Below are 22,622 nucleotides of genomic sequence, written 5' to 3' on the forward strand. Positions count from 1 at the left end.
GTGAAGCGGGTGTTAAACTGCGTGGCTGGGGAGGTCGGGCTGAACAGGAAGCAGCTTTCAGTTCTCCACTGAAAGACAGTGGGATGTGTCTTCTGCTGCCTGTCAGTGCCTGTGGACTGCACTAACCAGCCTCTCCATTTCTTCCCACAGAGCTCATGTATTAGTTTTACCTACTGGAAAGAGACTGTATCTATACTGCTCAGTCCAGACCGGACGTCCCCCTGTGCCATAGTTAGCTACATTGATGAGGCATATATGGACATTGACAGAGACTTTTCTGAGGAGTAATTCTTCGCTCTGGCTTCTGATGGACAGCGCTTGGAGGGTACCTCGCAGCCCGTGGATTTTCAGGGATACGCTGTGTAGTGTGTGTGTGCGTGTGCGGCTCGGAACCGTGGAGCGTTACTGCATTGTCAAAACCCCAGCCCCCTCCCGGTCCCCATCTCTGATCTCTAACGGATGAGACTTTGAAAGCTCTCTGGGCAACACATTCAGGGATGCATCTTCCAGTTGTTCTGGGATAAAAATAATCACCTGCAAAAAACAGCCTCTTTTTTTTTTTTCCCCCCCCTCCTCCTTCCTTTTCTCTCTCCCAGTCCAGTGTGGCTGGCCAGAGATTTTTTTTTTTTTTCTGACAGATGAGGATACTCTGTATGTGCCAATTTAGTTGTGGCGCGCTCTCATGGCTACCAGAATTAGCAAGTCAAAAAGCACAGAAATTGCCCTCCAAATGTGAGGTCCAAGGAGCCAGTCTGACTGGGACCCCGACACAACCAGCCACATGCAGAGTCACCACGATGACTCCCTTCAGGTGTAACTCTTCTGTTGGGGTTTGGAATCAGGGGTTTAGGGTTGGTTAGAGTGTGAGTGTGTGTGTGTGCGTGTGTGTGCTTTTAATTCCTGAGAGCCCTAGCTCCAGTCACCTCTTTACCATCTACTTTTGGATCATTTGGTACTAAATCTGTCTGTGCATTAGGAGAGAACCTCTGTTCCTGCTGTCTTTCCTGCAGATCCTTCCCATCTGAAGGTGTTTTACAAAGCTGCGGAGAACAGAGCCATTTCAGCAGTGGTGGAATTGCAACAGGGGTTGGCTTTTTCACGGAGCACTAGCATTAAAATGTACTAATTTTTTAAACTTGCGGCTTGTCCCTTCTTGGGTAACTAATCTGGTTTTAAAATCCTTTTCAGGACCACTGCTCTTCATGCTAACCTGCTATGCCTGGAAGTCTTATGTCAGTCTCTGCTTTCAGTCCTTAATATCAACACACACATTAATCTTGAAGTGCAATATTTACTGGAGATGTCTTTTTTTTTTTTTTCCTGGATCTATTTTAATCAGAATGTGTTAAATGCTGGGAATAAACACTCCTGGTTGAAAGTAACTTTGTAGAATATGTTGGGAAAGGTGGAATCAGGTTTTGGCAGCCCTGACTGCCAGACCTGCACAGGCCCTTCCTGCTCACCCATGTTCATTGTGTTGCTCGAAGACAGTCAGATTCCCAGGAATTAAATATAGTCTGAAGTCCTGAGCCACTGCATTTAAGTCAAAAGTACACGCCTTGCAGCTCCAGCTAAAAGAAACTCGTTTTCTTTGAAACATGCATCTGAATTTTTTAAAAATTTTCTTAACTTATTTGATGAGATGACTTGACTTCAGCTCTGTCCAGGCTCTGGAAAAGGACCGGTTGGCAAGGATGTCCCAGAGCTGTAGCATTATGTCTCTGATCGTTGCTGGCAGAATGAAACCCGCTCTGAGGCTCCCTGTGCCGGGCCTGGGTGAGTGAACAAGGCTTCCAGCCCCAGGGGCAGGACTTGCTCTCTGACAGTCGCCCCTCTCGCTTATCTCACACTTCCTTGTCCTGCTACAGACTTGCAGTCGGTACTTTGCTTGCGGGGTGGTCAGAGCTGCTGAGCTTGGGCATAAACCTGGAGCCTTGCAGGAGCTCCTGGGGCTCCTTGTGTCCCTCCCTGGGGGGCTGAATCCCCTGGGCAGGCAGGTGACCCCGGTCGCACCCCTCGTGTCAGGGAGCTCCTTGCTATGGCAGCTGCAACTCTTTTCTTCAGGTCACCCCCACCCTGCCCCCTCCCTCCCCTGAGCTAATTTCTTTCTCATCTGTACTTTTTTGTTCTTGGGTATTTGTGTTTTTGGTGTATCTTTGCTTCTTCTTAACTGTAATAGATGTACACTTAAAATAAATGCTTCAAATTAAAAGGCTTTTAAGTTAAGGGATGCCTTTTCCCTAGTCTAGTTAATTGGTGCATCCAGTGATTGCTGCTCTAAACCTGCAGAGTCTCATTACCTCTTTGTATTTATGTCACCGTTAGTGGCCAGGCTGCCTCTGTCCTTGGCTCTGGGCCCGCCTGAGGCTGAGCAGGCTGCACGCCAGCTGCCTTCTGGCTCATGGGTCTCCTCCCCAGCGTTGGGAGCACAGTCACTTTTGGGTCCCTGCCTGCTCGAGGCAGGTTGGCTTGGCTTTGGCCGTGGGGCTGACGCAGGAGGCCCGGGCTGGCTGCAGAGAAGGGCATGGAAAGGAAACCCAGGGCTGCCCCTCCACCGAGGGAGGCTGCTGGGCTCGGGGGAAAGGCTCTGCCTGCAGCAGCAGGAGGGTCACGGGCATGTTTTAACTGGGGGCTGCCTTCCTGTGGGCTCATCTGTCCATGCCAGATGCCTCGCCAGTCATTTTGAGAGGGACCAGGCAGCTCTGTCCTTCATCCTTGTTTTGTCTTATTTATGGAGAGCACGGGGAGGAAGTGTCCTGCGTGGTGCCCGGGAGAGCTTGCTGCCTTCGGCGCAGGCTGCGCGCTGGGACAGGGGTGGAGGGGGGACCCCTGTCACTAACAAATACTTCTGGAAGTCTGCACTATCCCCAGGGGTTGCTGACGTTCGTGCTGCCCAGGTGAATGCCAATTTACTAACTGCAAATAAACGAATTAAATGGAAACTATTAAAGAAATCTATTTTAAAGAGATGAGTGATGTCTTTCTTTGCAGTCCCTTTGCCAAATCCATAACACCCCTCTGCCCTGCAGGACTGGAGGGGGGGGGGGGGGGTATGTTCTCCCCAAGAGTAATGGTTTCCATGAGGTCTCTTCTGCCTTCCCCCCCTCAGATGAGGGGGATGAAGGGTTGTGGTGGGAAGGGGTGAGGAAAGGGCTTCCCAAAATGCACCTAAAGCCTGGAGTCAGTAGAGCAGGGAGGGGGGGGGGGGGGTGACTGTGCCCCTCTCCTGCCCCTGCCTGGCTGTGAAAGATGCCCCCAAATACCCCAGCTTGCCCCCCCCCCCCCCCCCCCCCCACCTCTCCTGCAGCAGAGGCCAAGGCCCGGGTTACCCTGTAACAGACACAACAGAGCAGGTCCTGGCAGAGCTACGTTTATTCACGCGGTGCAAAGCTGGCAGTGGCTGTTGCAGCCATTTCCCTCCAACCTACAGCAGCTGGGGAGCGGGCAGGGTAGGCAACCGGGCTCCTACTACTCGTGCTGCCAAAAAAACCCCAGAAGGGCTTTGGTGAGAGCCTGGCCTGGAGGCAGGAGCCTCCAGCCCTGCCACCCCTCAGGTCCTGGCACTGGTAGCAGGTGACACCATGGCCACCGCGGCGCAGGGTGGCCTTACCTTGGAGGTGATGACCTCCCTGGTGCGGGCGCGCAGCTTGTTGACCTGCGTCTCGGCGATGTCAGCACGCTCCTCTGCATCGTCCAGCTCGTGCTGCACCTTGCGGTACTTCACCAGGTTGGAGTTGGCCTGCTGCTCCTAGATGGGGCGAGGGGAGAGGTGGGTGCGTGGGGCTCAGTCGGGACACCAGCCTGGAGCTCCCCACGCTGACCTCGTGGCCCCTTTCCCTCGCAGCCCTCCCCGGGAAAGCCAGCGCTGCCTTCTGCCCGGGGGAGAGCTGCAGCAGGGACAGGCACTTACCGCCTCCTCAAACTGCCGTTTGTAGCTCTTGACCTTGCTCTGCAGCTTGTCGATCAGGTCCTGCATCCGTGTCAGGTTCTTCCGATCTTCCTCAGCCTGTAAGTGCCCTGGCCCCATTAGCAGGACCCCCAGCAGACCCCCCCAGCTCAGGCTCTGGCTGCCCAGGAGGCCCAGTGGTGCCAGTGCCCTTCACAGACAGAGAGCACTGACCCCAGCCGCCAGCCCCGTGCCCCCTGGTTCTCCAGCACCCAGCTTAGGCCGTGCCAGCAAAGGGGCCAGACAGGGACACGGAGCAGGTGGTGGATGCTGGGATCCCGCCCTTGTTGGTCACAGCACAGCGCCCAGAACAATCCAGGGCTGGGCTGCAGTGGGGCGTTGGATAACACAAGGATCTGAGCACAGAGAGAGCTGAGCCAAGTCCTGCTGGGCTGGAGCTGCGCCCGGTGCTGCCATACCTGGTAGCTCAGCTCCTTGATCCTCCGCTCATACTTGCGAATGCCCTTCTGGGCTTCGGCCATCTTCTTCTGCTCCACATCCAGCTCTCCCTCCAGCTCCCGCACCTGCAGGTGGATAGGGGCCAGCTCAACCCTCTGCTCCCTAGGGCCAGCACCAGCCCCAGCTGAAGCCAAATCGCTTTCCCCAGATCTGAGCAGCCACAGCCAGTCCCAGGCCTGCAGCTCCTCAGTGACGCCCCTCCCTGCCCACAGTCCCGCTGTGGTACAGCCTGGCCCCAGAGAGATGGGACAGTGCCAGGGCCCTGCCTGGTGCCACAGGGGTTAGGGTAGTGCCAGGAGCCCTCTCCTAGGTGACACAGCCAGGGATCTGCCCCTGCCACCTCACCCTGGCCTCCAGTTTCTGGATCTGCTTTTTGCCCCCTTTGAGAGCAATCTGTTCCGCTTCGTCCAGGCGCATCTGCAGGTCCTTGATAGTCTGCTCCATGTTCTTCTTCATCCGCTCCAGGTGCGCGCTCGTGTCCTGCTCCTTCTTCAACTCTTCTGCCATCATGGCAGCCTGCAAGGCCCAGAGCACAGAGGCATCACCACATGACCAGGCATCCCTGCCAGACACAGGGCTCAATGGAGAAGCTCTGAGACCATCCCCTCTCCTCCCACCCACTATCCCCACAGGGTGCTGGGCACACAGCACCATCCCCACTGTGCTCTTACATCCGTGATAGCCTTCTTCGCCTTCTCCTCAGCATTGCGGCACTCCTGCACCGCGTCCTCCACCTCGCTGCTCAGCTGTGAGATGTCAGCCTCCAGCTTCTTCTTTTGGTTGATCAGGCCCGTGTTCTGCAGACAGAGCAGGGCAGTGCCACAGGGACCAGCCGGTCACTGCCAGACAGACTTCTGCTGCTCCAGGGCCAGCAGAGACCTGGGCTCCAGCGGTCACTCACCTGGGAGTGGAGCAGGTTGACCCTCTCGGTGGCCTCCAGCAGCTCCTGCTCTGCCAGCTTCCTGCTCCTCTCTGCCTGCTCCAGCGCTGCCCGCAGCTCCTCCACCTCTGCCAGCAGCAGGTTGTTGCGGCGCTCCAGGGCAGCTGCCTGCTCCTTCAGGTCGTCATTTTGGCGTTGAGTGTCATCCAACTCGATTTGCAGGTCCTGCCGGGCAGCGTGGGGTCAGTGGGGACAGGAGGGAGCTGGGGCTGGCAGCAGGGACAGAACCGAGCCCATCCCACCCACGGCCATCCAACCTTCATCTGGGCCTGGAGCTGGCGGACCAGTTTCTGGAACTCGGCGGCCTGGCGGTTGGCGTGGCTCAGCTGGATCTCCATCTCGTTCAGGTCTCCTTCCATCTTCTTCCTCAGCCGGACAGCCTCATTCTTGGCTCGGGCCTCCGCATCCAGCGTGGCCTGCATGGAGTCCATGGCGCGCTGGTGGTTGCGCCTGCGGGAAGGATGCTGCATCAGCCCCGTCCGCCCGGGGACCCCACTCTGGGGCAGCTCTGGCAGGGCTGTAGTACCAGCTCTGACCCTGCCACGATGGCCCAGCCTGTCCCCTCTCCACACACACACCTCAGGTTCTCAAACTCCTCGTCCTTCTCTGCTAACTTCCTGTCCACATCAGCCTTGATCTGGTTCAGCTCCAGCTGGATGCGCAGTGTCTTGCTCTCCTCGTGCTCCAGGGCCCCCTAGAGACAGAGGCAGACATGAGAAGGTGGCCCCCGGGGGGGATCTCCCCATACACCCACCCCAGCGTGGCTTTGCCCCCCAGTCTGGAGCTGTGGGGAGCAGGGCAGGTGGAGCCCCCTCAGTGCTTTGCTGTGGTTGCACAACCCCCATGGGCGGTGTGCCCAGAGGCTGCAGCCTGGCTCAGGACTGTCACCCTGCCAGCACCGGTGGCAACCAGGGCTGCAGAGTGGTCCAGTGGCTCCTGAAGGCACATGCAAGCATCAGTGGGACCCACCTCAGCCTCCTCCAGAGCTGCCTGGATATCGCTCTTCTCACTCTCCAGGGCTTTCTTTAGCTTCTCCAGCTCATGGATGGTTTTGCCACTCATACTGATCTGGTCAGTCAGGTCAGCAATTTCCTCTGGCAGGGACAGAGCATTTGATCAGGAACACGTCTGTGGAGCCAGCCCCGTGCAGGTGACTTTCCCATCCCCCTGCCCAGGCTTGGCTGTTCCCCCAGCCCCTTGGAATGCAGCTGAGGTTGTGCCTGGGGACATTTCTGAGCCCTGCTGCACTCCCATGCAGTCTGGGTGGAGGAGAGGGCTTGGAAGAGGCATTGGAGACCCATGGACACCTGCTTGTCCAAAAGCAACACCCTGGGGCAGCATCATCCCACAGCCATGGCACTTTCAGCACCAAAACATGCATCATTTGCAACCAAGAGACCAGTGACACTGCCTGTCTGCCCAGAGTGCCCCCATCAAATGGGCAAGACACATGCTGGTTTCCTGACTGGGCTGCTACATCCCTCCAAGGAGGAAAAGGACCAGGCTTGGCCAAGCAGCAAGGTCTGCTCCCTGTCTAAAAGGGACCCCCGTCCCACCACATGGCTGAGGACACATGCTGCCCACAAGAGCAGGGCCCTGGGCAGAGAATCAAGGGGAGAGCCTGAGCCTAGTCCTACCCTGCAGGTTCTTGTTCTCCCTCTTGAGGGTCTCCAGGTTGTCCAGGGACTCCTCGTAGGCATTCTTGAGCTTGAAGAGCTCTGTGCTCAGGCTACGCGACTCCTTCTGTGATGCCTCCAGCTCCGCCTGGGTCTCCTCATACTTCTGCTTCCACTCAGCCAGGATCCTGTCAAAGTTGCGCTGCTTCTTGTCCAGGGCAGCACAGGCCGAGTTGGCACGCTCCAGGTCCACTGAGAGGTCCTCGATCTCTGTCTGCAGCCGGTGCTTGGTCTTTTCCAGCGAGGAGCACTTAGCATGGGCAGCTTCCACTGCCTCCTCCGCCTCCTGCAGCCGGATGGCCAGCTTCTTCCTGCCGATGTCAGCAAGCGGTGAGTGCTCCCAGGCTGAGTGTCATCCCATCCCACTGCTCTAAGGAGGGGAGGCCACAGCCTGCCCAAACACTCTCAAGTCTGGGCAGGGGGGTGCAGGCTCACCCTGGGCTCTGGGAAAGCCTCATCCTTGACCAGAAACCTGCCACCTGCAAGGACTCACTTAGCTTCCTCCAGCTCCTCCGTCCTCTGGATGGCATCTGTCTCGTACTTGGTTCTCCACTGGGCCACTTCTGCGTTAGCCTTGGACAAGTTCCTCTGGAGCTCACTCTTGGCCTCCACCTCCTCCTCATACTGCTCCCGCAGCAGGTCACAGTCATGCCGGGAGGCTTGCAGGGCATGGGCCAGGGCATTCTTGCTCTGAGGAAGGGAGAACTCATGTAAAGAGCAGCTGGCCCCGGCTCCTGGACACGAGCCACGGCACCAGGACTGGGGGCAGTGGGAGAGAACTGCCCTTGGGGCTGTTGTGTGCATGTATGTCCCACCTCCCCAGTCTAAGAATCTGGGCCACTCCCACAGTGGGACACTGTGATTCCTGAAATGGGGATCAGGCATTCTCCAAGATCTTTGTCACTCAGAGATCAACCATGTCACCGAAGGTTCACCTTGGTCTCTTCCTCCAGCTGCCTCTTGAGTTCCTCGATGTTCTGGGTGAATGAGGTCTTGCCACGGCTCAGCTGGTTGATGAAGGACTCCTTCTCTTCCAGCAGCCGACTGAGCTCCCCTGGGTTCAAACAGAGCCAAAACAGGTACTTTGGGGCCTAAAGGCTGCAATCTGCATTAGCCTGCACCCCCCAAAACTTGCAGCCTTCAGCTGCATGGAGCCCTCCAGCAGTCCCAGCTGTATCCCCACCCAGGCAAGCTGGGCCCATGGGCAGAGGTACACAGCAGCAGCCAAAGGCTTCCGATGCCTGAGATCACAGCGCATCCCCCGTACCACTGGCATCACCACAGAGGTCTATACAGCACCTCTGCGAGGCCTGAGTGGAGGCATAACACAGACATCCCACTCCCCTCCACTCCAGATGAGCTCCTGCTATTTTTTCTGTCCCTGGGAGAAGGAGGACAGTCTGCCTGGCTGAACCACAGCTCTCCCACTCATGCCCCAGTGAAAGATCAGTCCCAGGGCAGCCACATGTCCCCTGGCTGCTGACCCCACCTACCGTTCTCAGTCTGCAGCCTGCCCCGCTGGGTGCTCACATCGTTCAGCTGTCGCTGCAGCTCATCCACTTTGGACTTGGCCTCACTCAGCTGGTCCTCATAGGTGCGGCACAGCTTCTCAGCAGTGGCCTGCAGGCACCAAGCAAAGCCTGTGTGAGAGCCAGCTCTGCCTGGAGAACACCGTTACCCCAGGAGGGGCTCAGTGACTGCATCGCCCCGGGACATTGGTGCCCTGCTCAGCTGATCCCCTGTGCCAGAGCTCTCGTGTATCCGCTAAGCTAACAGTGGCTCTCTGCAGTCAGTCTCTCAGGAAATGTCTTCCCAGGTCCTCTAGACTTGACTAGGACAAGCAAAACCTCCTGCAAGCACAGCCACAGTGACAGAGGGACAAGCTGTACCTAGTGAAGACAGACTTTGCCGTGACAAAGAGCTACCTAGGACAACACCCCCGGGATATGGCTGTGCTGAACACACTGCAACCAGCTGCACTGACGCTCGCAGGAGAGGTGAACCTGCCCCATACAGAAACAGTGCCCACCTTGTTCTTGGTGAGATACTCAATGTTGGATGATAGGTCATCCACCTCCATCTTCATCTCACTCTTCTCCTTCTCCAGCTTCTGCTTGACGCGCTGCAGGTTGTCGATCTGCTCGCTCAGCTCCGCCACACTGTCCGCGTGCTTCTTCCGCAGGGCAGCCGCTGTGGACTCATGCTGCAGGGTTGCCTCTTCCAGGTCCCGCCGCAGCTTCAGGAACTCTGCTTCCCGCTTCTTGTTCATCTCCAGCTGCAAGGCCGTCGCGCCACCGGCCTCCTCCAGGCGCTCGCTCAGCTCCTCCAGCTCCCGTGACACTTCTGCCCGCTGCTTCTCCACCTTGGCCCTGGCAGCACGTTCAGCCTCCAGCTCCTCCTCCAGCTCCTCAATGCGGGCCTGGCAGAGACAGAATAAGGCAGTAACATGGTGAAGCTCCAGCATTTTTGCTCCCCACAATGGAGCAAAGTGTCTCCTCTGATGCTGGGGAGCAACAGGCCACCAGCTTGGAGAAAATACTTGGGCTGTTTTGGGATTCTCTGGGGCTGGCATGCCTGGTGCTCCTTGGAAGCCTGTTTTGCAGAGCTCCAGCTCTCCTCTGTGCCCTGCCGCCAGGACCAAGGCTGATACTAGCCTCTCCTCAGTGGGAAGCCTCCATAGAAACAGCCTGAACCTGGGGGCCTGTCTGCCAGGAAGAAGCCCAACATACTAGATTTGGATCTTCAGAGTCTGGGCACTGAATTCAAAGTTTTAGACAAGATACAGAATTACATCCTAGAAGCTGTTCCTCATGCTGGTACTCGCGTTCACCTCAGTAGTTCATTCTTTAATTTTCAGTCCACCACAATTTGGCAGAAGGCTTTGCTTCTGCTAACAATGCCAACTTTTTTTCATCACTCTTCTGCCAAGGAGATGCCCCTGTGCTCAGATGGACTGGCCCATGCAGATTGCCCAGCACGTTACATCTGAGGAAATTTAGGACTCCTGGGCTGTGAGAACAGTTCTTCCCACCATACCTGGAGCTCCTTGATCTTCTTCTGCAGCTGGGCCTCAATCACTTGCCCATCTTCAATCCTTGAATTCAGCTGACTCATTTCAAAGTCTTTCCTGGACAGAAAGAAGGCAGAGCCTCTGGCTCAAACACTGTCCTGCCAAGTCCCTCTAGTTCCTGAAACCAGAGGAACATTGTTCCCTGCACTGTAACACCCAGGTCCAGAGGACAAACAAAGCCACACAGGAAAGGGAACACAGGGGTAAGAAGCAGCATGGGGTCTGCTCTGACGGAGGGTTGGAGTGGCCAGCTTGGCTCTGAGGTTTTCCCTCTGCAGTCCCTAGGTGTTGTTCTCGTTTCCCAGTGAGAATGGGACATGAGTGATGAAGCCTGTACTGGTAGCTGAGGTCCCAGCTCTGTGCTAGGATCCTGCAAGGCAAGTCTCTCCTCTCCAACCCCATGTACAGAAAAAGGTCTATAGCACCCTGATCTATTACTCTGTGCAGCTGACAAGCTCCTCAGCATCTTTGCATAGTGCCCAGGAAAACCAAGCCCTCATTTTGCCTGGACTGATCACACCAGCAGTGGTCAAAGCCACATCCCAGCAGCCCCTGCAGATTTAGAGGTGGGCACTGGCCCGGCAGAGCAAGCACACAGCCCAGGCACATATCACACACTCACTTCTTGAGTTTCTCCTCCAGCTGCTGTTTGTCATTCTCCAGATCCATTATGGACTCTTGTGTCAACTTCAGGTCTCCCTCAAGCTTCCGCTTTGCTCTTTCCAGGTCCATGCGGACTTTCTTTTCTTGTTCAAGAGAGCTTTCCAGCTGGAGAATGAAAGGAGACAGGATAGGCATGGAAAGGACCTTCTGTAGCCCCAACCTTCCCTGTGTCCATTGCTGAGGGAACTTTAACCACCCCTGAGAGCCAGAGCCATTGCCTAGTTGGTCTCCCTCAGCCCAGAACTGCTCTCCATGAGGTACTCCAGACCATCTCTTGGTTCAGGGGCAGCTTGTCAATAGGGTTATTCATCAACTGGCCATATTAAATGGGGATCTGATAATGATTCCACCCTCCAGGTCTCACTGAGAGACAGCCTTTGTGGTCTCCTGGAGGTGTGACTCAAACCTCTCTTGCTCCACTGTCACTGGCCTATGACTCACATCATCCACTTGCTGCTCCAGTTTGACCTTGGCTTTGGTCAGCGTGTTGACCTTGTCTTCCTCAGCCTGCAGGTCATCCAGGGCCTGCTGATGAGCCTCTTGCAATGCTTTCTTCTCTTTCGTCAGCTTGGCAATGATCTCATCCAGAGCAGCCATCTCTTCAATCAGGTTTTTAACCTAGATCATTGAGGTAAAAAAATTGAGTGCATCTTCTCAGAGAGGGGATGCAAAGCGGACTGACCCAAGAAAGGCTTGAGTCCATGATCAGCAGCAGCCTGGCACCACAGCAGCAGCCAGTCCCTCTCCCCTTTGGCCAGACTGGTTCAACCAGGTGGTTTGTCATTGCCCCAAACCAGTTGCCATTGCACAGAACTGTTTGCCCATACCACTTCTGTGCAATGAGGCAGGACACCAGAGAGTTTTTCCCTCTCCCACACCTCTGCACTCTGCCCTGCCCCAGCTCCCACACACCAGCAGCCTTGTCCCTGATGTTTCTCTTGCACTGAGGCCCCAGGGCAATGATGCTGTACTCTACAGGGAGGGTCAGTTACCTTGTTCTCTGTGGCATGCTTCTCCTTCTCCACCTTGGCCAGCGTGATCTCTAGGTCATCAATGTCCTTCTTCAGCTCTGCACACTCATCCTCCAGCTTGCGTCTCTTGGCAGTGAGGTCCGAGTTCATCTCCTCCTCATCCTCCAGACGCTCTGTCAGCTCCTTCACTTTGGCCTCCAGCTGGATCTTGGACTTGATCAGCAGGTCACAGCGTTCCTCTGCATCTGCCAGGTTGTCTTGTTCCTGGGACAGGCACAGGAAAGCCAGTGCTCATCCACTGCCCCAGGAGCATACCAGCAGGCTCTCAGCCGTGCTATTCCGGCCCAGAGCTGAAGCTCTCCTTGTGGAAGGGGCAGAGAAAGCCCAAGGTGCTCAGGTGTGTAAAAAAAGACAGCTTTAGCCACTGCTCGTTCTCAAGGTCCATGGGGCAACCACTAACGCTAACGAGGACCAAAGAGCTAAGAGCAGCTAAATCCAGAAACACTGGTCTGACACTTCCTGGCACAGGAACAGCACAGATTACCCACACCTTGGTGAGCAAACATTGCCATCCCTCCCACCCCGCTGTGAGATTACACTTTCCAGAGCCAGGGGAGCGTGAATCCTCACAGCAGCCCTAAAATGGCAAGTCTGTGGCATTGCTTCAGGTTTGCACTGAGTCTAACATTGTATTTCAAGCAGATTGTGGCAACGAGAGGGTCTCAGAACTGCAAGAGGCTGAAGGAGAGATCTAGCACACTCTGTTCCTTCTACCGATGGACCCTGCATTATCTTTACATCTCCAGAGAAATGGTGGGGCACTCACTGCCTGCAGCTGGAGAGCCAGGTCATTCTTCTCTTGGATCATGGAGACCTGCTTCTCTTCCAGTTCCTTCCTCTTAGCCTCAGACTTCTCCAGAGCTTCCTTCAGCTTCTGGAACTCCTCCTTCAGGTTGGACATCTCTTTCTCAGTCTGAGCAGACTTGAGTAAAGGCTTGATCTTGAAGAACAACTTCATCCAGGACCAGTTCTTGACAGCATTGAAGGCCCGGATATTCCACTGGATGGTATAGAGGGCTTCCCTGGAGGGATTCAAGCACGGTATAATCATGGGTGTAGATTCCCCACATCCCACCCTCACTGCAGCAGAGACCTGGCTTTTGCAGGCCTGGACACGCCTCTGTTCTCCACCATCAGCATAAATGGCAGTATGTTCAAGGAATGGCACACTGTCTGCACACTGTAATGGCCCTAGTGGGATGGGCGGTGTTGCCTGGCTTTTCAGGTCTTATCACTCTGCATCCCTCTGAATCTTTCAGTGGAAACCAAAGGCTCCCCCTCACCTAGATACACTGGCCCTCCCTACCAGGCCTCTGCCAGACCTTACAGGTCTGCCTCCATCCTTTCAGGACAGGGCCATACTCAACTACTGCCAGCCATGGGCAAGCCCCACAGGTCAAACCCACTGAAATGTACAGAAGAAACAAGAGACACACAAAGTTCTGCCTCTCCCCCCAACACACTCCACCTCCTGCTGATGATCTTCTGATACTCAATGCGCATGAGGTGCCCGCGGATTCTGGCCTGCAGCATGGTCAGGATCTTGGCCAGACGCTCATCTCTCATCTCTTCCAGCATGCCCAGCAAACCAGCCTTGAAAAACACCTGCAGGCAAGAGAGTGAGAACAGAGTCAACAGCAGAGACGACAGGGGTTTCAGAGGTGACAAAACCTACCAGGGACACCTGGGCTACATGCGGCCCGAAGCAGGGATACACAGAGCGTTGAGGGCTACACGCTGCAGGTTCAGGTGCTTCCCCTGCATGGGCACAGACCCACGCTCTGCACTGGTTGGAGGTGCACCCACACAGGGCACAGGCACTGCTGAGCGCCAGATCTGGCTGCCCTGAGCTCATCGCATTCCCCGGGGCAGGCTAGCTGCTGTGCTGGGTGGTATGAGGTCAGGCAGCAGCGACCTTCTGCTCAGACCTGCTGCTTCCCAGCCTGCATCTTCCTCTGCCCTCATCACTCCCTTCAAGGGCCACATGCAACCTGCAGAGCACAGGGTTTCAGCAGGGCTGTGGCCAGGCAGAGAGTAAGCTGGGCATGGAGAGCAAACTGGGATTGCAGAGGGACAGGAGGGGCAATGTCTCTTTCCCAGGGACCAGCTGCCTGGTCTAACCTTGGTATGACCAAACTTGTACTGTGAGTGGTCCAGTTCCAGGGAGCTCAGCAGCTTCTCTGTGGCCTTTCTGCTGTCCATAAACTTGTCATCTGGAATGGCTGCTGGATTCAGGATACGGTAGCTGCAGGAACAAAGCAGAGGGAGGACATGCAAGAGAAACCCAGCACAGCATTGATGGCTCCATTATCATCCCTGTAGCCCAGTCATGCCAGGTTTCCCTGGAAGCATGTTGCTGCAGCACAGGCTGGAGCCACGTACGAACCAGGAGCTCCAAGGCACAGCAGGGGCTCTTCTGCAGAGCAGACACCCTGCCAGATATTAGTCTCTGAACACAAGGAAGACTGTGTGGGAGGAGGCCACTGGTCTTGCTATGCCTGGTCAGGCCAGGCCAAACAGGGTAGACAGGACCAGCCTGGAGAATGGAAAGGATCCCAAGGGCAGTGAGAAATCTGAGCCAGGATTGGAAGACCTCCACCTTGCTACCACCTACCTGCATCAGCCCTGCATTCGGCATCTCAAACATCACCAGCCATGATGTCTCATCACGTCTAGCATCAAACTATCCACATCTGGCACCACAGAGGCAGCAGCAGAGCTACCCTTACTGTGCACGCACTGGGTATATTGTGATGGTTCAGACCAGCCATGCACAAGCTGGAGAGCAGGTCAGAGACAGGGCAGTCTGTGTCCCCTCAGAATACATGATGGCTGCTGAGCATGGGAGAAGAGGGAGTTACCGTTGCTTGAAGTCTGCGTAGAGGATCCTGTTGGGGAATCCCTTACGGCAGATGCGGATACCTTCAAGGACACCATTACACCTCAGCTGATGCAGCACCAGGAAGGCATCCATGGCTCCTATGGGTGAGAACAGAGATGAAGCAGACACTCAGCCCAAGAGAGCAGGGGAAACGGAGCTGCAGCATGGGTCTGAACTCTGGAAACAGCCCGTGGTTTTGAACATGGGTGTTAACCTGTCCTGTAGGCCTGTGCTGAGCACCAGTGCTGCAGCCTGGGCCTTGGATGGAGCAAGTCAGCCTGAAAGACTCATCCATGCCCACAGTTATACACAAGTGCAAGGCAGCCCAACCATCAATGCATAGCCAAAATGGGAGCCTGGTGAAACTCATTCTCCCCCCGTAGAGGAGACTGGCACAAGTCATAGGGGCTTCCACACTGAGATGGGGTCAGGTCTCAGTGGCAGCTGAGAAAAAGCCAAGAAAAAGGCTGAGAGAAGGTGGGTGCAAGAGTCCCTGCCAGCTCCCACATGTGGATGTCACCCAAGGGAACTGCCATGGTGCTGTCTCAGTCCATTCCTACCTGGGGTCTTTGTCTCATTGGGGATGATGCAGCGGACGAAGTGGGGCTGAGTGGAGCGCAGGTTGGTCATCAGCTTGTTGAGATTCTCCTGTAAGGCAGAAACGGGGGATGAGGCACAAGGTGACAGCTCTACTCCCCTACAACACTCCTCTCCAGCCCCTTCCCCCCACAGGCAGGGAGAGAGCAGACACCAAGACCCCCTTACCACTCTTCATGAGAAAGGGGGTATTCCTCCTGCTTGGCTGCTCTCTGTGCTATCCTGCCAACGGGACATCCCCAGCCCCGTAGCAGGACCATGGATGCAATAGAGCAATGGCAGAGGGGACTGGCCTGGCAGATGCACTGGCCAAATGGCACCTGCAGGCTTTGCTACGCCAGAAAGGAGCCAGATACTTCCTAAGTATTTGTACGTAAAGTTTTACTGCAGAGGAGAGCCAGGAATACAGGACTGAGCATACTCCTGGTATACAGCTCTGCTGGGGCCCGTCAGCCCTGTGCTCCACCAGCAAATCTAGTGCTGGCATCCACACTGGCTGCAGTCCTCATCTCCTCAGTGCTGCCCACACCCTTTGTCTGTGATAAAGGGCTCTGCCAATGCAGCCTGGGCCTCCTTTTCTTTCCAAGGCAGGGCTCAAGCCAAGACAAATCCCTGCCTTTTCTTGTGGGAAAGGCATCTGCACTTTTGACCTTTCCAGACTTCCTTCCCCTGCTCATGCAGACTCAGCCTGTCCAGGACCAGCTCAGGCAAGGGCATGTTTTCCCACAGCTCCACGCAGACACCTTTCCCCAAGTCCTTGACTTGTCCAGGAGGAAGAAAGTCACATGTCTCCCTGAACATAGCCTTGGGCTCACACACCCCTCTGTGCTCTTTTCCAGTTGCTTAAGCTCTGGGGTGGACAAATAACTCCTGTGGTAAGCATGGGAATGGGGGGGGGTGTTATCCTGAGCTGTAAAATAGCTCAAGTCACCTCCCTGGACAGGACAGCAGAGAGCTGCCTGCTCAGAGACCTGTAAGATCCTCCTCCATTTTCTTCTGCCCAAAGGCTGTCCTTCCCGCCGACAAGAATGAGGAGAGAAGTAGCACAGACTTAAAGTGATGTTCATGTAATACATTATCTAAACATCACTACAAGTCTTAACTGCCTCTCTCTCAAAGGCGAAGGAGCTGCCGAGCAGCTCAAGCATCACGTGGGCAGAAGCAGCACAAGCTCCAGCTCAAAGGGAGCCATCGCTCTCCCAGCCTGGAGCCTCGTGTCCTTCCCTAGCAGTGTGAGGACAGGGCTGGGACAGCAGGCACAGGCCCCTTGCCCAGGGACAAGAGGGTCTTAGGAGCTTTTGCCTAGTGGTGGCTCTTCAGGCCTCAGGAGCTCATGCGCAAGATACCCCAGAGTCTTGGCAGGGAAGTGGGACTGATACTGGGACACTGAGCATGCTTCCCTCATGGCCTTGGATGAGGGGCTGGCTCTTACCTTGTGCAGCTGTGACACTGTTTGGAAAGAAGCTGCCTTTTTACGTTTCTCCTTGGTTCCTGGCTTGTGAGGTTCCTCTGTTGGGTTGAAATATTAATTACATCAGCAAAGCATCTGCTTGGCTTCAAGGACTCAGGAGCACCCCCAACCACCCCTGAAATGCCCACAGCCCCTGAGCTCTGTGAAGCAGAGATAGTAGTGCCCTGCTGCAGAGCAAAGTTGCAGGCCATCAAAAACATCTCCCACAGCACCCAACTCTGGGTGTTGCTCCTCAGCTCTTGGTAACAGGAGACCTCTTCACACATCCTATGCCACAGGACCACCAGGACAGCTCTACAGCACCACACAAGCTCAGCCTGGTCCTAACCACCCACCTAAGGTCCCTAGGCCAGCATTGCATGTCCAGAGTACCCACCTACTCAGGTCAGAGGGGTTTTTAGGGGTCAGTGAGGGTCTTCCCTTTGCCCAGGCTGTTAGCTGCAGGAATGCTGCACCAACAGCTGGGCATGGGGGTGAAGAGACTTTGCTGCAAAGGGAGGGAGAGGCCGAAGTCAAAAAAGGGGTAAGGTTGTTCCTTACCTGAAGTAGAGCTCACATAGTTCTCATAGAGGGAGGCCAGGAGCTTATTTTGGGATTTTTGGAACACAGACACCACTGTCTCATTCAGAGGGTCCTTGTTCTTGTCCAGCCACCCAACAATGTTGTACGGCACCTGTCACCAGAGCAGAGAGGCAAGGGTAAAGACAGTCTTGCAAGGGAGAAGGTGTGAATGCTGCAGAAGAGCTGACAAGGGACGTACCACACCAGCATAGTGCACCAGCTCAAAGTGGGCCTCATATTTTCGCTTTTTATCTGGCCGGGGCTTCTGGAAGTTGGGCGACTTCCCAATGTGGTTGTCATAGAGCTTAGCTTTGAACGACATGTCAGAGGCTTTCGGGAACATGCACTCCTCTTCGAGGATGGACAGGATTCCCAGTGGCTGCAGGAAGAAGGTGGTATAAAGAGGTCTGAGCTCAGTGTAGCCATGTCCCATCCCAGAACGAGGGATTCTCTGTGCCACTCTGCAACGTGAGGCAAGACTTGACTTGAGAGTCTTCATTCTCATTCAGGGAAATGGTGCAAGACACTGACCATGGGGCAAGACATCACTGGTGTACTCCAGGGTGCATCTGACCTCCAGCCAGTTCAAGTGGGACTGGCCAGGCTTGCAAGACATGAGGGCTTCCCCAGGTCCATCAGATTGTTGAGAAGGGGAGATCCTTTTCGGTATCCTGACAGGTTTGCAACCTTTCCAATAAAAAGGTGAGTTTTCTCCAGGCAATGGTGGAAATCTTTTATACAAACTGCTCTGAATAAGCATGTACTCAAGAGGCAATGAGGGGCAGCAAGTGAGTAGGAAAAAACGGGTCAGAGATCACTGTTCTCTGAAGGAAAAGGCTGCACCAGGTTTTGTGGCTCACTAGTGGGTAGGAACAGAATTTCTGAGTTTTCATAAATTCAAACCAAAGTCAAAAAGGACTCAGTGGGCTGGAGGCTCTGAGCTCTAAGTGTGGGGAAAACAAAGTTGGGCACTTGTCACTGACTGAGGAGGGAATAGTTTCACTCCTGGCAGCAGAGCACCTCTCACTGTTCCAGTCTTTGCAGACAAGCCCCCTACCAGAAGTACTATTCCTGTGCCCTGACTCATGCTTTACCTTCTCAATCAGGTCGATGCAAGCCTGCAGATCCAGGCCAAAGTCAATGAAGACCCATTCGATGCCTTCCTTCTTGTATTCTTCCTGCTCCAGGACAAACATGTGGTGGTTGAAGAACTGTTGCAGCTTCTCGTTGGTGAAGTTGATGCACAGCTGCTCAAAGCTGTTGAACTGAAAGAACAAACCAAACCTGCATCAGAAGGAGGAGCTTCAGACATTAAGGGATTCACTCTTCTGCTTTGTCTGGGTGTGAAAAGTGATCTCTGCTAGGCTCAGCTGAATTGCTACCAGAGCAGGTAGCCAGGAATCATTGGAGATGTGCTCACAGCAATGTTAGAACAGTCCTTGTTAGCTGCCTGTTTGCTTTGGATAAAATAATTCAGACAAGAGCTCTTTTTCTTACCAAGGCCAGCAGTTTCTTGGAGGAGATGGATCTGTCAGACACTAGGGAACTGAGCTGTCTAGCTACAACATTCCCCCAAACCCACTGCAAGGGGCCTGTGGAACTCACGTCAAAGATCTCAAAGCCTGCAATGTCCAATACTCCGATGAAGAACTGTCTGGCCAGCTTGGTGTCCAGGGTCTTGTTGATCCGAGTCACCAGCCACTTGAACATGCGATCGTAGGTGGCTTTAGCCAGGGCTCCCACAGCATAGACAACCTGCCAAAGCAAATCATAGAGCAGGTAATGAGCACTTATGCTTCTTCCTGCTTTTGTAGGAACTAGAGGCTGAAGAAGAGAGCTCCTCTTGGCACAGAAAGGACAGACAAACAGATCCAGGGAGTTCATGGTTACAATATATGCTCCAAGATTAGTTTTCACATGCTCACAAGTGTGTTCTTGTGTCTCTGGCCTGGTCTTAGCCTCCAAGGTCTTAGGATACAGATTCAGCCTGAAGTGATATTTTCAGAAACCTTGTGCATGGCAGGACTCTACAGCTCACTTTGGATAAGACACCAGCTCCTAAAGTCCTCTTGAATTTTACCTGAGGACTGGCTTGCATTATTCAGGCCAGGTTTAGTTTCCTAACTGTGATGAGGCTGGAATCTGGCGAGATACATTTTTGGTGCATTTGAGTCTCCTACAAGATCAGTTTAGATTAGTTTTAGATGAGTATTTAGATGAGTTTTCTACATTCCAGAGCTGAACTCTGCATGGAAATGTGATTGTTTCTGAAGCAGATCCACAGAAAGTGGACCTCTTCTGGCTGTGATCCAACCCACATTTCAAAGATAATGAATTGAACCTCCAGCCTTGGTTAATATCCAAAGTTATCTGCCAGCTCTGCCACCAACTTTACCAGCTGCTGAAAGCTGGTAACCATGGATATATCTTCTCATGTTCTCTGGAGTCTCCTCCTAAATGCAAGAGAGCGAATTGAAGCATCAGTCACCCTGTGCAGAGAACATTACATGATGGTCCTGCCAGCAGAGGAGTCACATACCGGCGTGAGCAGGGAGCCCGTGTCCCGGCACACTCACCTGTTCCACGTTCTGACCTTTGGTCACATATTCATTGCCCACTTTCACACGAGGATGGAGCAACCCCTTGATGAGGTCAGCTGAGCTGATTCCCATGAGGTAGGCAGCTTTGTCAGCACCTGTAAAACAGTACAAAGGTATGAGGAACAAGCAAAGAAGCACAAAGAAGGAAAAAAAAAAACAAACCAACAAAAAATCCCAGTTCTTCTGCTGACCATTGCTAACTATACTTGTTTTTCCACCTGCTCCAGAGTCTTCCTCGAGCGTCTACTGTGATTTCCCATCTTGGATATTGTATGATGCTGTCAAAGTCTGGGCCTCCTGCCTGAAAAGTTACTGTTTGGAGGAGATGGCCATAGCAGACCTGCTGCACCTCATCTGCACCTATCAGCGTTTTGAGTTTTCTTGGTCTGAGGATCTCTACAACTTTCCAGTGAAATCTTGGATTCCTGTGCAGTGAACTTGAACTGAACAGAAAAGAGGTGATTTTCTTGCTTATCTTCCATAGACTCCTAATAGCAGATTGCAGCTAGAAAATAACCTCTGGAGAGAAATCACTGCTAGAACAAAATCTCCCTGAATTACCAGATAGCAGCTGAATCCCGTGTTGACATTCCTCAGGCAACAGGAACTCTTCCTTCCTAATGTTAGTATGACAAGGCCTGATCCAGGTAATCATTTCTGCTGGATTCCTGCCTCAGCTCACATACAGCCACTGCTTAAGCCTTCCAGTTAAGTGAGAGGGCTCACCCTTCTCATCCTTCCACATGCTAGAAAGTCACCCTCTCCTCGAAGCTTGCTCTGTTACGTCTGGGAGCCAGGCATAATGCAGCAGTGCAAAAGCAAGGGAAAATATTTGAGCTCTGACTTGTTTGAATTTTCAGGTTTGCTCTGCAGCCTGACTATTCTCTTAGATCTATGATTTGTCTTAAATATGCCCACTCAAGGCAAACCCCTTTGTGCACCTACAGCAGGTCCTGAGGCAGTGCAGTTTCTTGGGATCATGTGCACTGACCTTCACAGACCAGGCTAGGGAAGTTATCACAATCTGCCCTTGGAGGAATTTTCATGCCCAGCCCAGGCTGGGCAGATGTGGCAACATGGAGCCAAACTCACTTTCAGTGCCGTCAGCCTCTGCCTGCTCTTCTCGCTGCTTTTGCTTGAACTTCATGTTGCCAAAGTGCATGATAGCGCCCACTATTTTATAGGAGCCGTATTTCTCATCATTGCTGAAGCCCAAGATGTCCATGGCGTGCTGAGGAGAGACAAAGCAGTATAGATAGAACTAAATCACCACTCTGAGGTGAGGGTTGGTCCTTCCACCATCTCCTCAGGCACTCTCCCTACGCTGGGGCTATAGGTAGGGTGCTCTATTCAGTGGGCACCTAGCCAAAGAATCCTGTCTGTGGGATTCTGAATGTGAATCCAGCTCCCACAAGATCTATTTGAAAGCAAAAGAACTAGCCTAGCATCCACAAGCAGGAGGTTATCTGAGCTGAGGTCTCATCTTCTCGTGGGAGCCATGGGAAGTACTCATGTGCTACAGGCCCTTCCTAATGCAGGGATTTACTCTTCCTTCTCTGCCTGGAGGAGGCTGCTAATGGGGATCAGAGTCACTCTGCTCTTTCTCATAGGCTCACAGCATGTATAGAGACAATAAACCAGAGGGAACTCACTGCTAAATTAGATAGTGACACAGAAAAGCCAGGACATGTCCCTGTGTCTGCCCAGAAGGAGGTTGTGCCCCCTCCCAGGCCCCTGGCTCAGGCTGTGCAGTGTGAAGGAAGTACACGTACATCTGTCGCCATGAGTTCCTCGCCATCATCCAGGTTGTCCACAGTTGTTACACCCTGAGAGCAGAAGTGGTAGTCATAGGGGTTGAGGGAGAGCAGCAGCATATCTGTGGGAGAAGACATGCAGAGGGTGAGGCCAATCTGACAAGAGACAATGCTGGAGCAGAGGGACAACCCTGGACACAGATGAAGAGGTAACACTTCACCAGCCTCAACTAGAGGGCACCAGCTGGTGGGAGGAACAGCCTCTTCAAGCCCAGGCAGGTCCACGCATGGGTCCATCTCTTCTGTGATGTGCCTCCTACTTGCTATCTTGGGATATGGCTTGGCTGCAGACTGATTTAAAAGTGGCCATCCATGTCCTTGTGACCACCAGATAAGATTACTGCTCTGCACGGCTCTCCAGACCTGCCTAATAAGGTATTGTTCTCCAGCCAGCAGCAAGATCAAGAGCCTGCAGCCAAGAGGCTGACTACCCCAGGGGACAGTGCCAGCCATCTTTCTGCAGTGTGGAAAGATTTCCTCTGCACTCCATGTCACCTGGCACCTGGAGAGCAGGGGCTGCTCAGGGCACAGGACTGGCCCTGTGCAAATTCAGATCAGCTGGCGCTATCCTGGGGAACACATCTAGGATATGTCTACACCAGGGCTGCTGATGCAGCTGAGCTGTGCAGCTGTTTTCAAGCTCATCTGAAATAGGTCACCTTACTAGCGTGGCTGAAGCAGCTCAGAGTAGGCTTCAAAATGCTTCCCCCTACCCCAAAATGAGTAAATATCCAGCCTGCACATGCTGAGGTCAGTGCTGCACCTGCCAGGCTATGAGTACTCCATGCATAGGCAGCTTTGTTCTTATGTACACACTACCACCCTGCGGATAGGCCCTGAGTGACCACTTTTCTGCTCCTAGACAGTTGCAGAAAGTCTGCCTTCTCAGTCTGTGAGGATAAAGGAGGCTGGA

The 22,622-nt window shown here is 54.0% G+C and overlaps 2 protein-coding genes across 3 annotated transcripts in view; one reads left to right on the forward strand and one right to left on the reverse strand.

Annotated features, from left to right (window-relative positions):
• The window catches only part of TRPC4AP (transient receptor potential cation channel subfamily C member 4 associated protein), a 37,863-nt gene extending 35,633 nt beyond the window's left edge, over positions 1-2,230 (forward strand). The window contains exon 19 of the mRNA XM_074920596.1: positions 151-2,230. Coding sequence (XP_074776697.1) covers positions 151-288 — 138 coding nt within the window. The 3' untranslated portion in view covers positions 289-2,230. The remainder of the gene's footprint in view (positions 1-150) is intronic.
• A 1,124-nt stretch (positions 2,231-3,354) lies between these two features.
• Positions 3,355-22,622, reverse strand: part of MYH7B (myosin heavy chain 7B) — a 28,012-nt gene continuing 8,744 nt past the window's right edge. For both annotated transcript variants that reach the window (XM_074919975.1, XM_074919976.1), the window contains 32 exons: positions 21,668-21,771; positions 20,988-21,126; positions 19,872-19,990; positions 18,901-19,050; positions 18,390-18,560; positions 17,495-17,674; positions 17,275-17,407; positions 16,696-16,772; positions 15,227-15,314; positions 14,647-14,764; positions 13,907-14,030; positions 13,254-13,390; positions 12,552-12,807; positions 11,747-11,989; positions 11,196-11,372; positions 10,714-10,859; positions 10,058-10,148; positions 9,051-9,440; positions 8,515-8,641; positions 7,957-8,075; positions 7,515-7,711; positions 6,983-7,332; positions 6,315-6,439; positions 5,924-6,039; positions 5,603-5,795; positions 5,307-5,510; positions 5,077-5,202; positions 4,751-4,921; positions 4,366-4,470; positions 3,911-4,006; positions 3,611-3,748; positions 3,355-3,477 (listed from right to left, as the gene is read on the reverse strand). In XM_074919975.1, the coding sequence (XP_074776076.1) occupies positions 3,469-3,477; positions 3,611-3,748; positions 3,911-4,006; positions 4,366-4,470; positions 4,751-4,921; positions 5,077-5,202; positions 5,307-5,510; positions 5,603-5,795; positions 5,924-6,039; positions 6,315-6,439; positions 6,983-7,332; positions 7,515-7,711; positions 7,957-8,075; positions 8,515-8,641; positions 9,051-9,440; positions 10,058-10,148; positions 10,714-10,859; positions 11,196-11,372; positions 11,747-11,989; positions 12,552-12,807; positions 13,254-13,390; positions 13,907-14,030; positions 14,647-14,764; positions 15,227-15,314; positions 16,696-16,772; positions 17,275-17,407; positions 17,495-17,674; positions 18,390-18,560; positions 18,901-19,050; positions 19,872-19,990; positions 20,988-21,126; positions 21,668-21,771 (4,919 nt within the window). In that variant the 3' untranslated portion in view covers positions 3,355-3,468. The remainder of the gene's footprint in view (positions 3,478-3,610; positions 3,749-3,910; positions 4,007-4,365; positions 4,471-4,750; positions 4,922-5,076; positions 5,203-5,306; positions 5,511-5,602; positions 5,796-5,923; positions 6,040-6,314; positions 6,440-6,982; positions 7,333-7,514; positions 7,712-7,956; positions 8,076-8,514; positions 8,642-9,050; positions 9,441-10,057; positions 10,149-10,713; positions 10,860-11,195; positions 11,373-11,746; positions 11,990-12,551; positions 12,808-13,253; positions 13,391-13,906; positions 14,031-14,646; positions 14,765-15,226; positions 15,315-16,695; positions 16,773-17,274; positions 17,408-17,494; positions 17,675-18,389; positions 18,561-18,900; positions 19,051-19,871; positions 19,991-20,987; positions 21,127-21,667; positions 21,772-22,622) is intronic.

The sequence above is a fragment of the Athene noctua genome, chromosome 16 (assembly GCF_965140245.1).
Source record: "Athene noctua chromosome 16, bAthNoc1.hap1.1, whole genome shotgun sequence".
Classification (NCBI taxonomy): domain Eukaryota; kingdom Metazoa; phylum Chordata; class Aves; order Strigiformes; family Strigidae; genus Athene; species Athene noctua.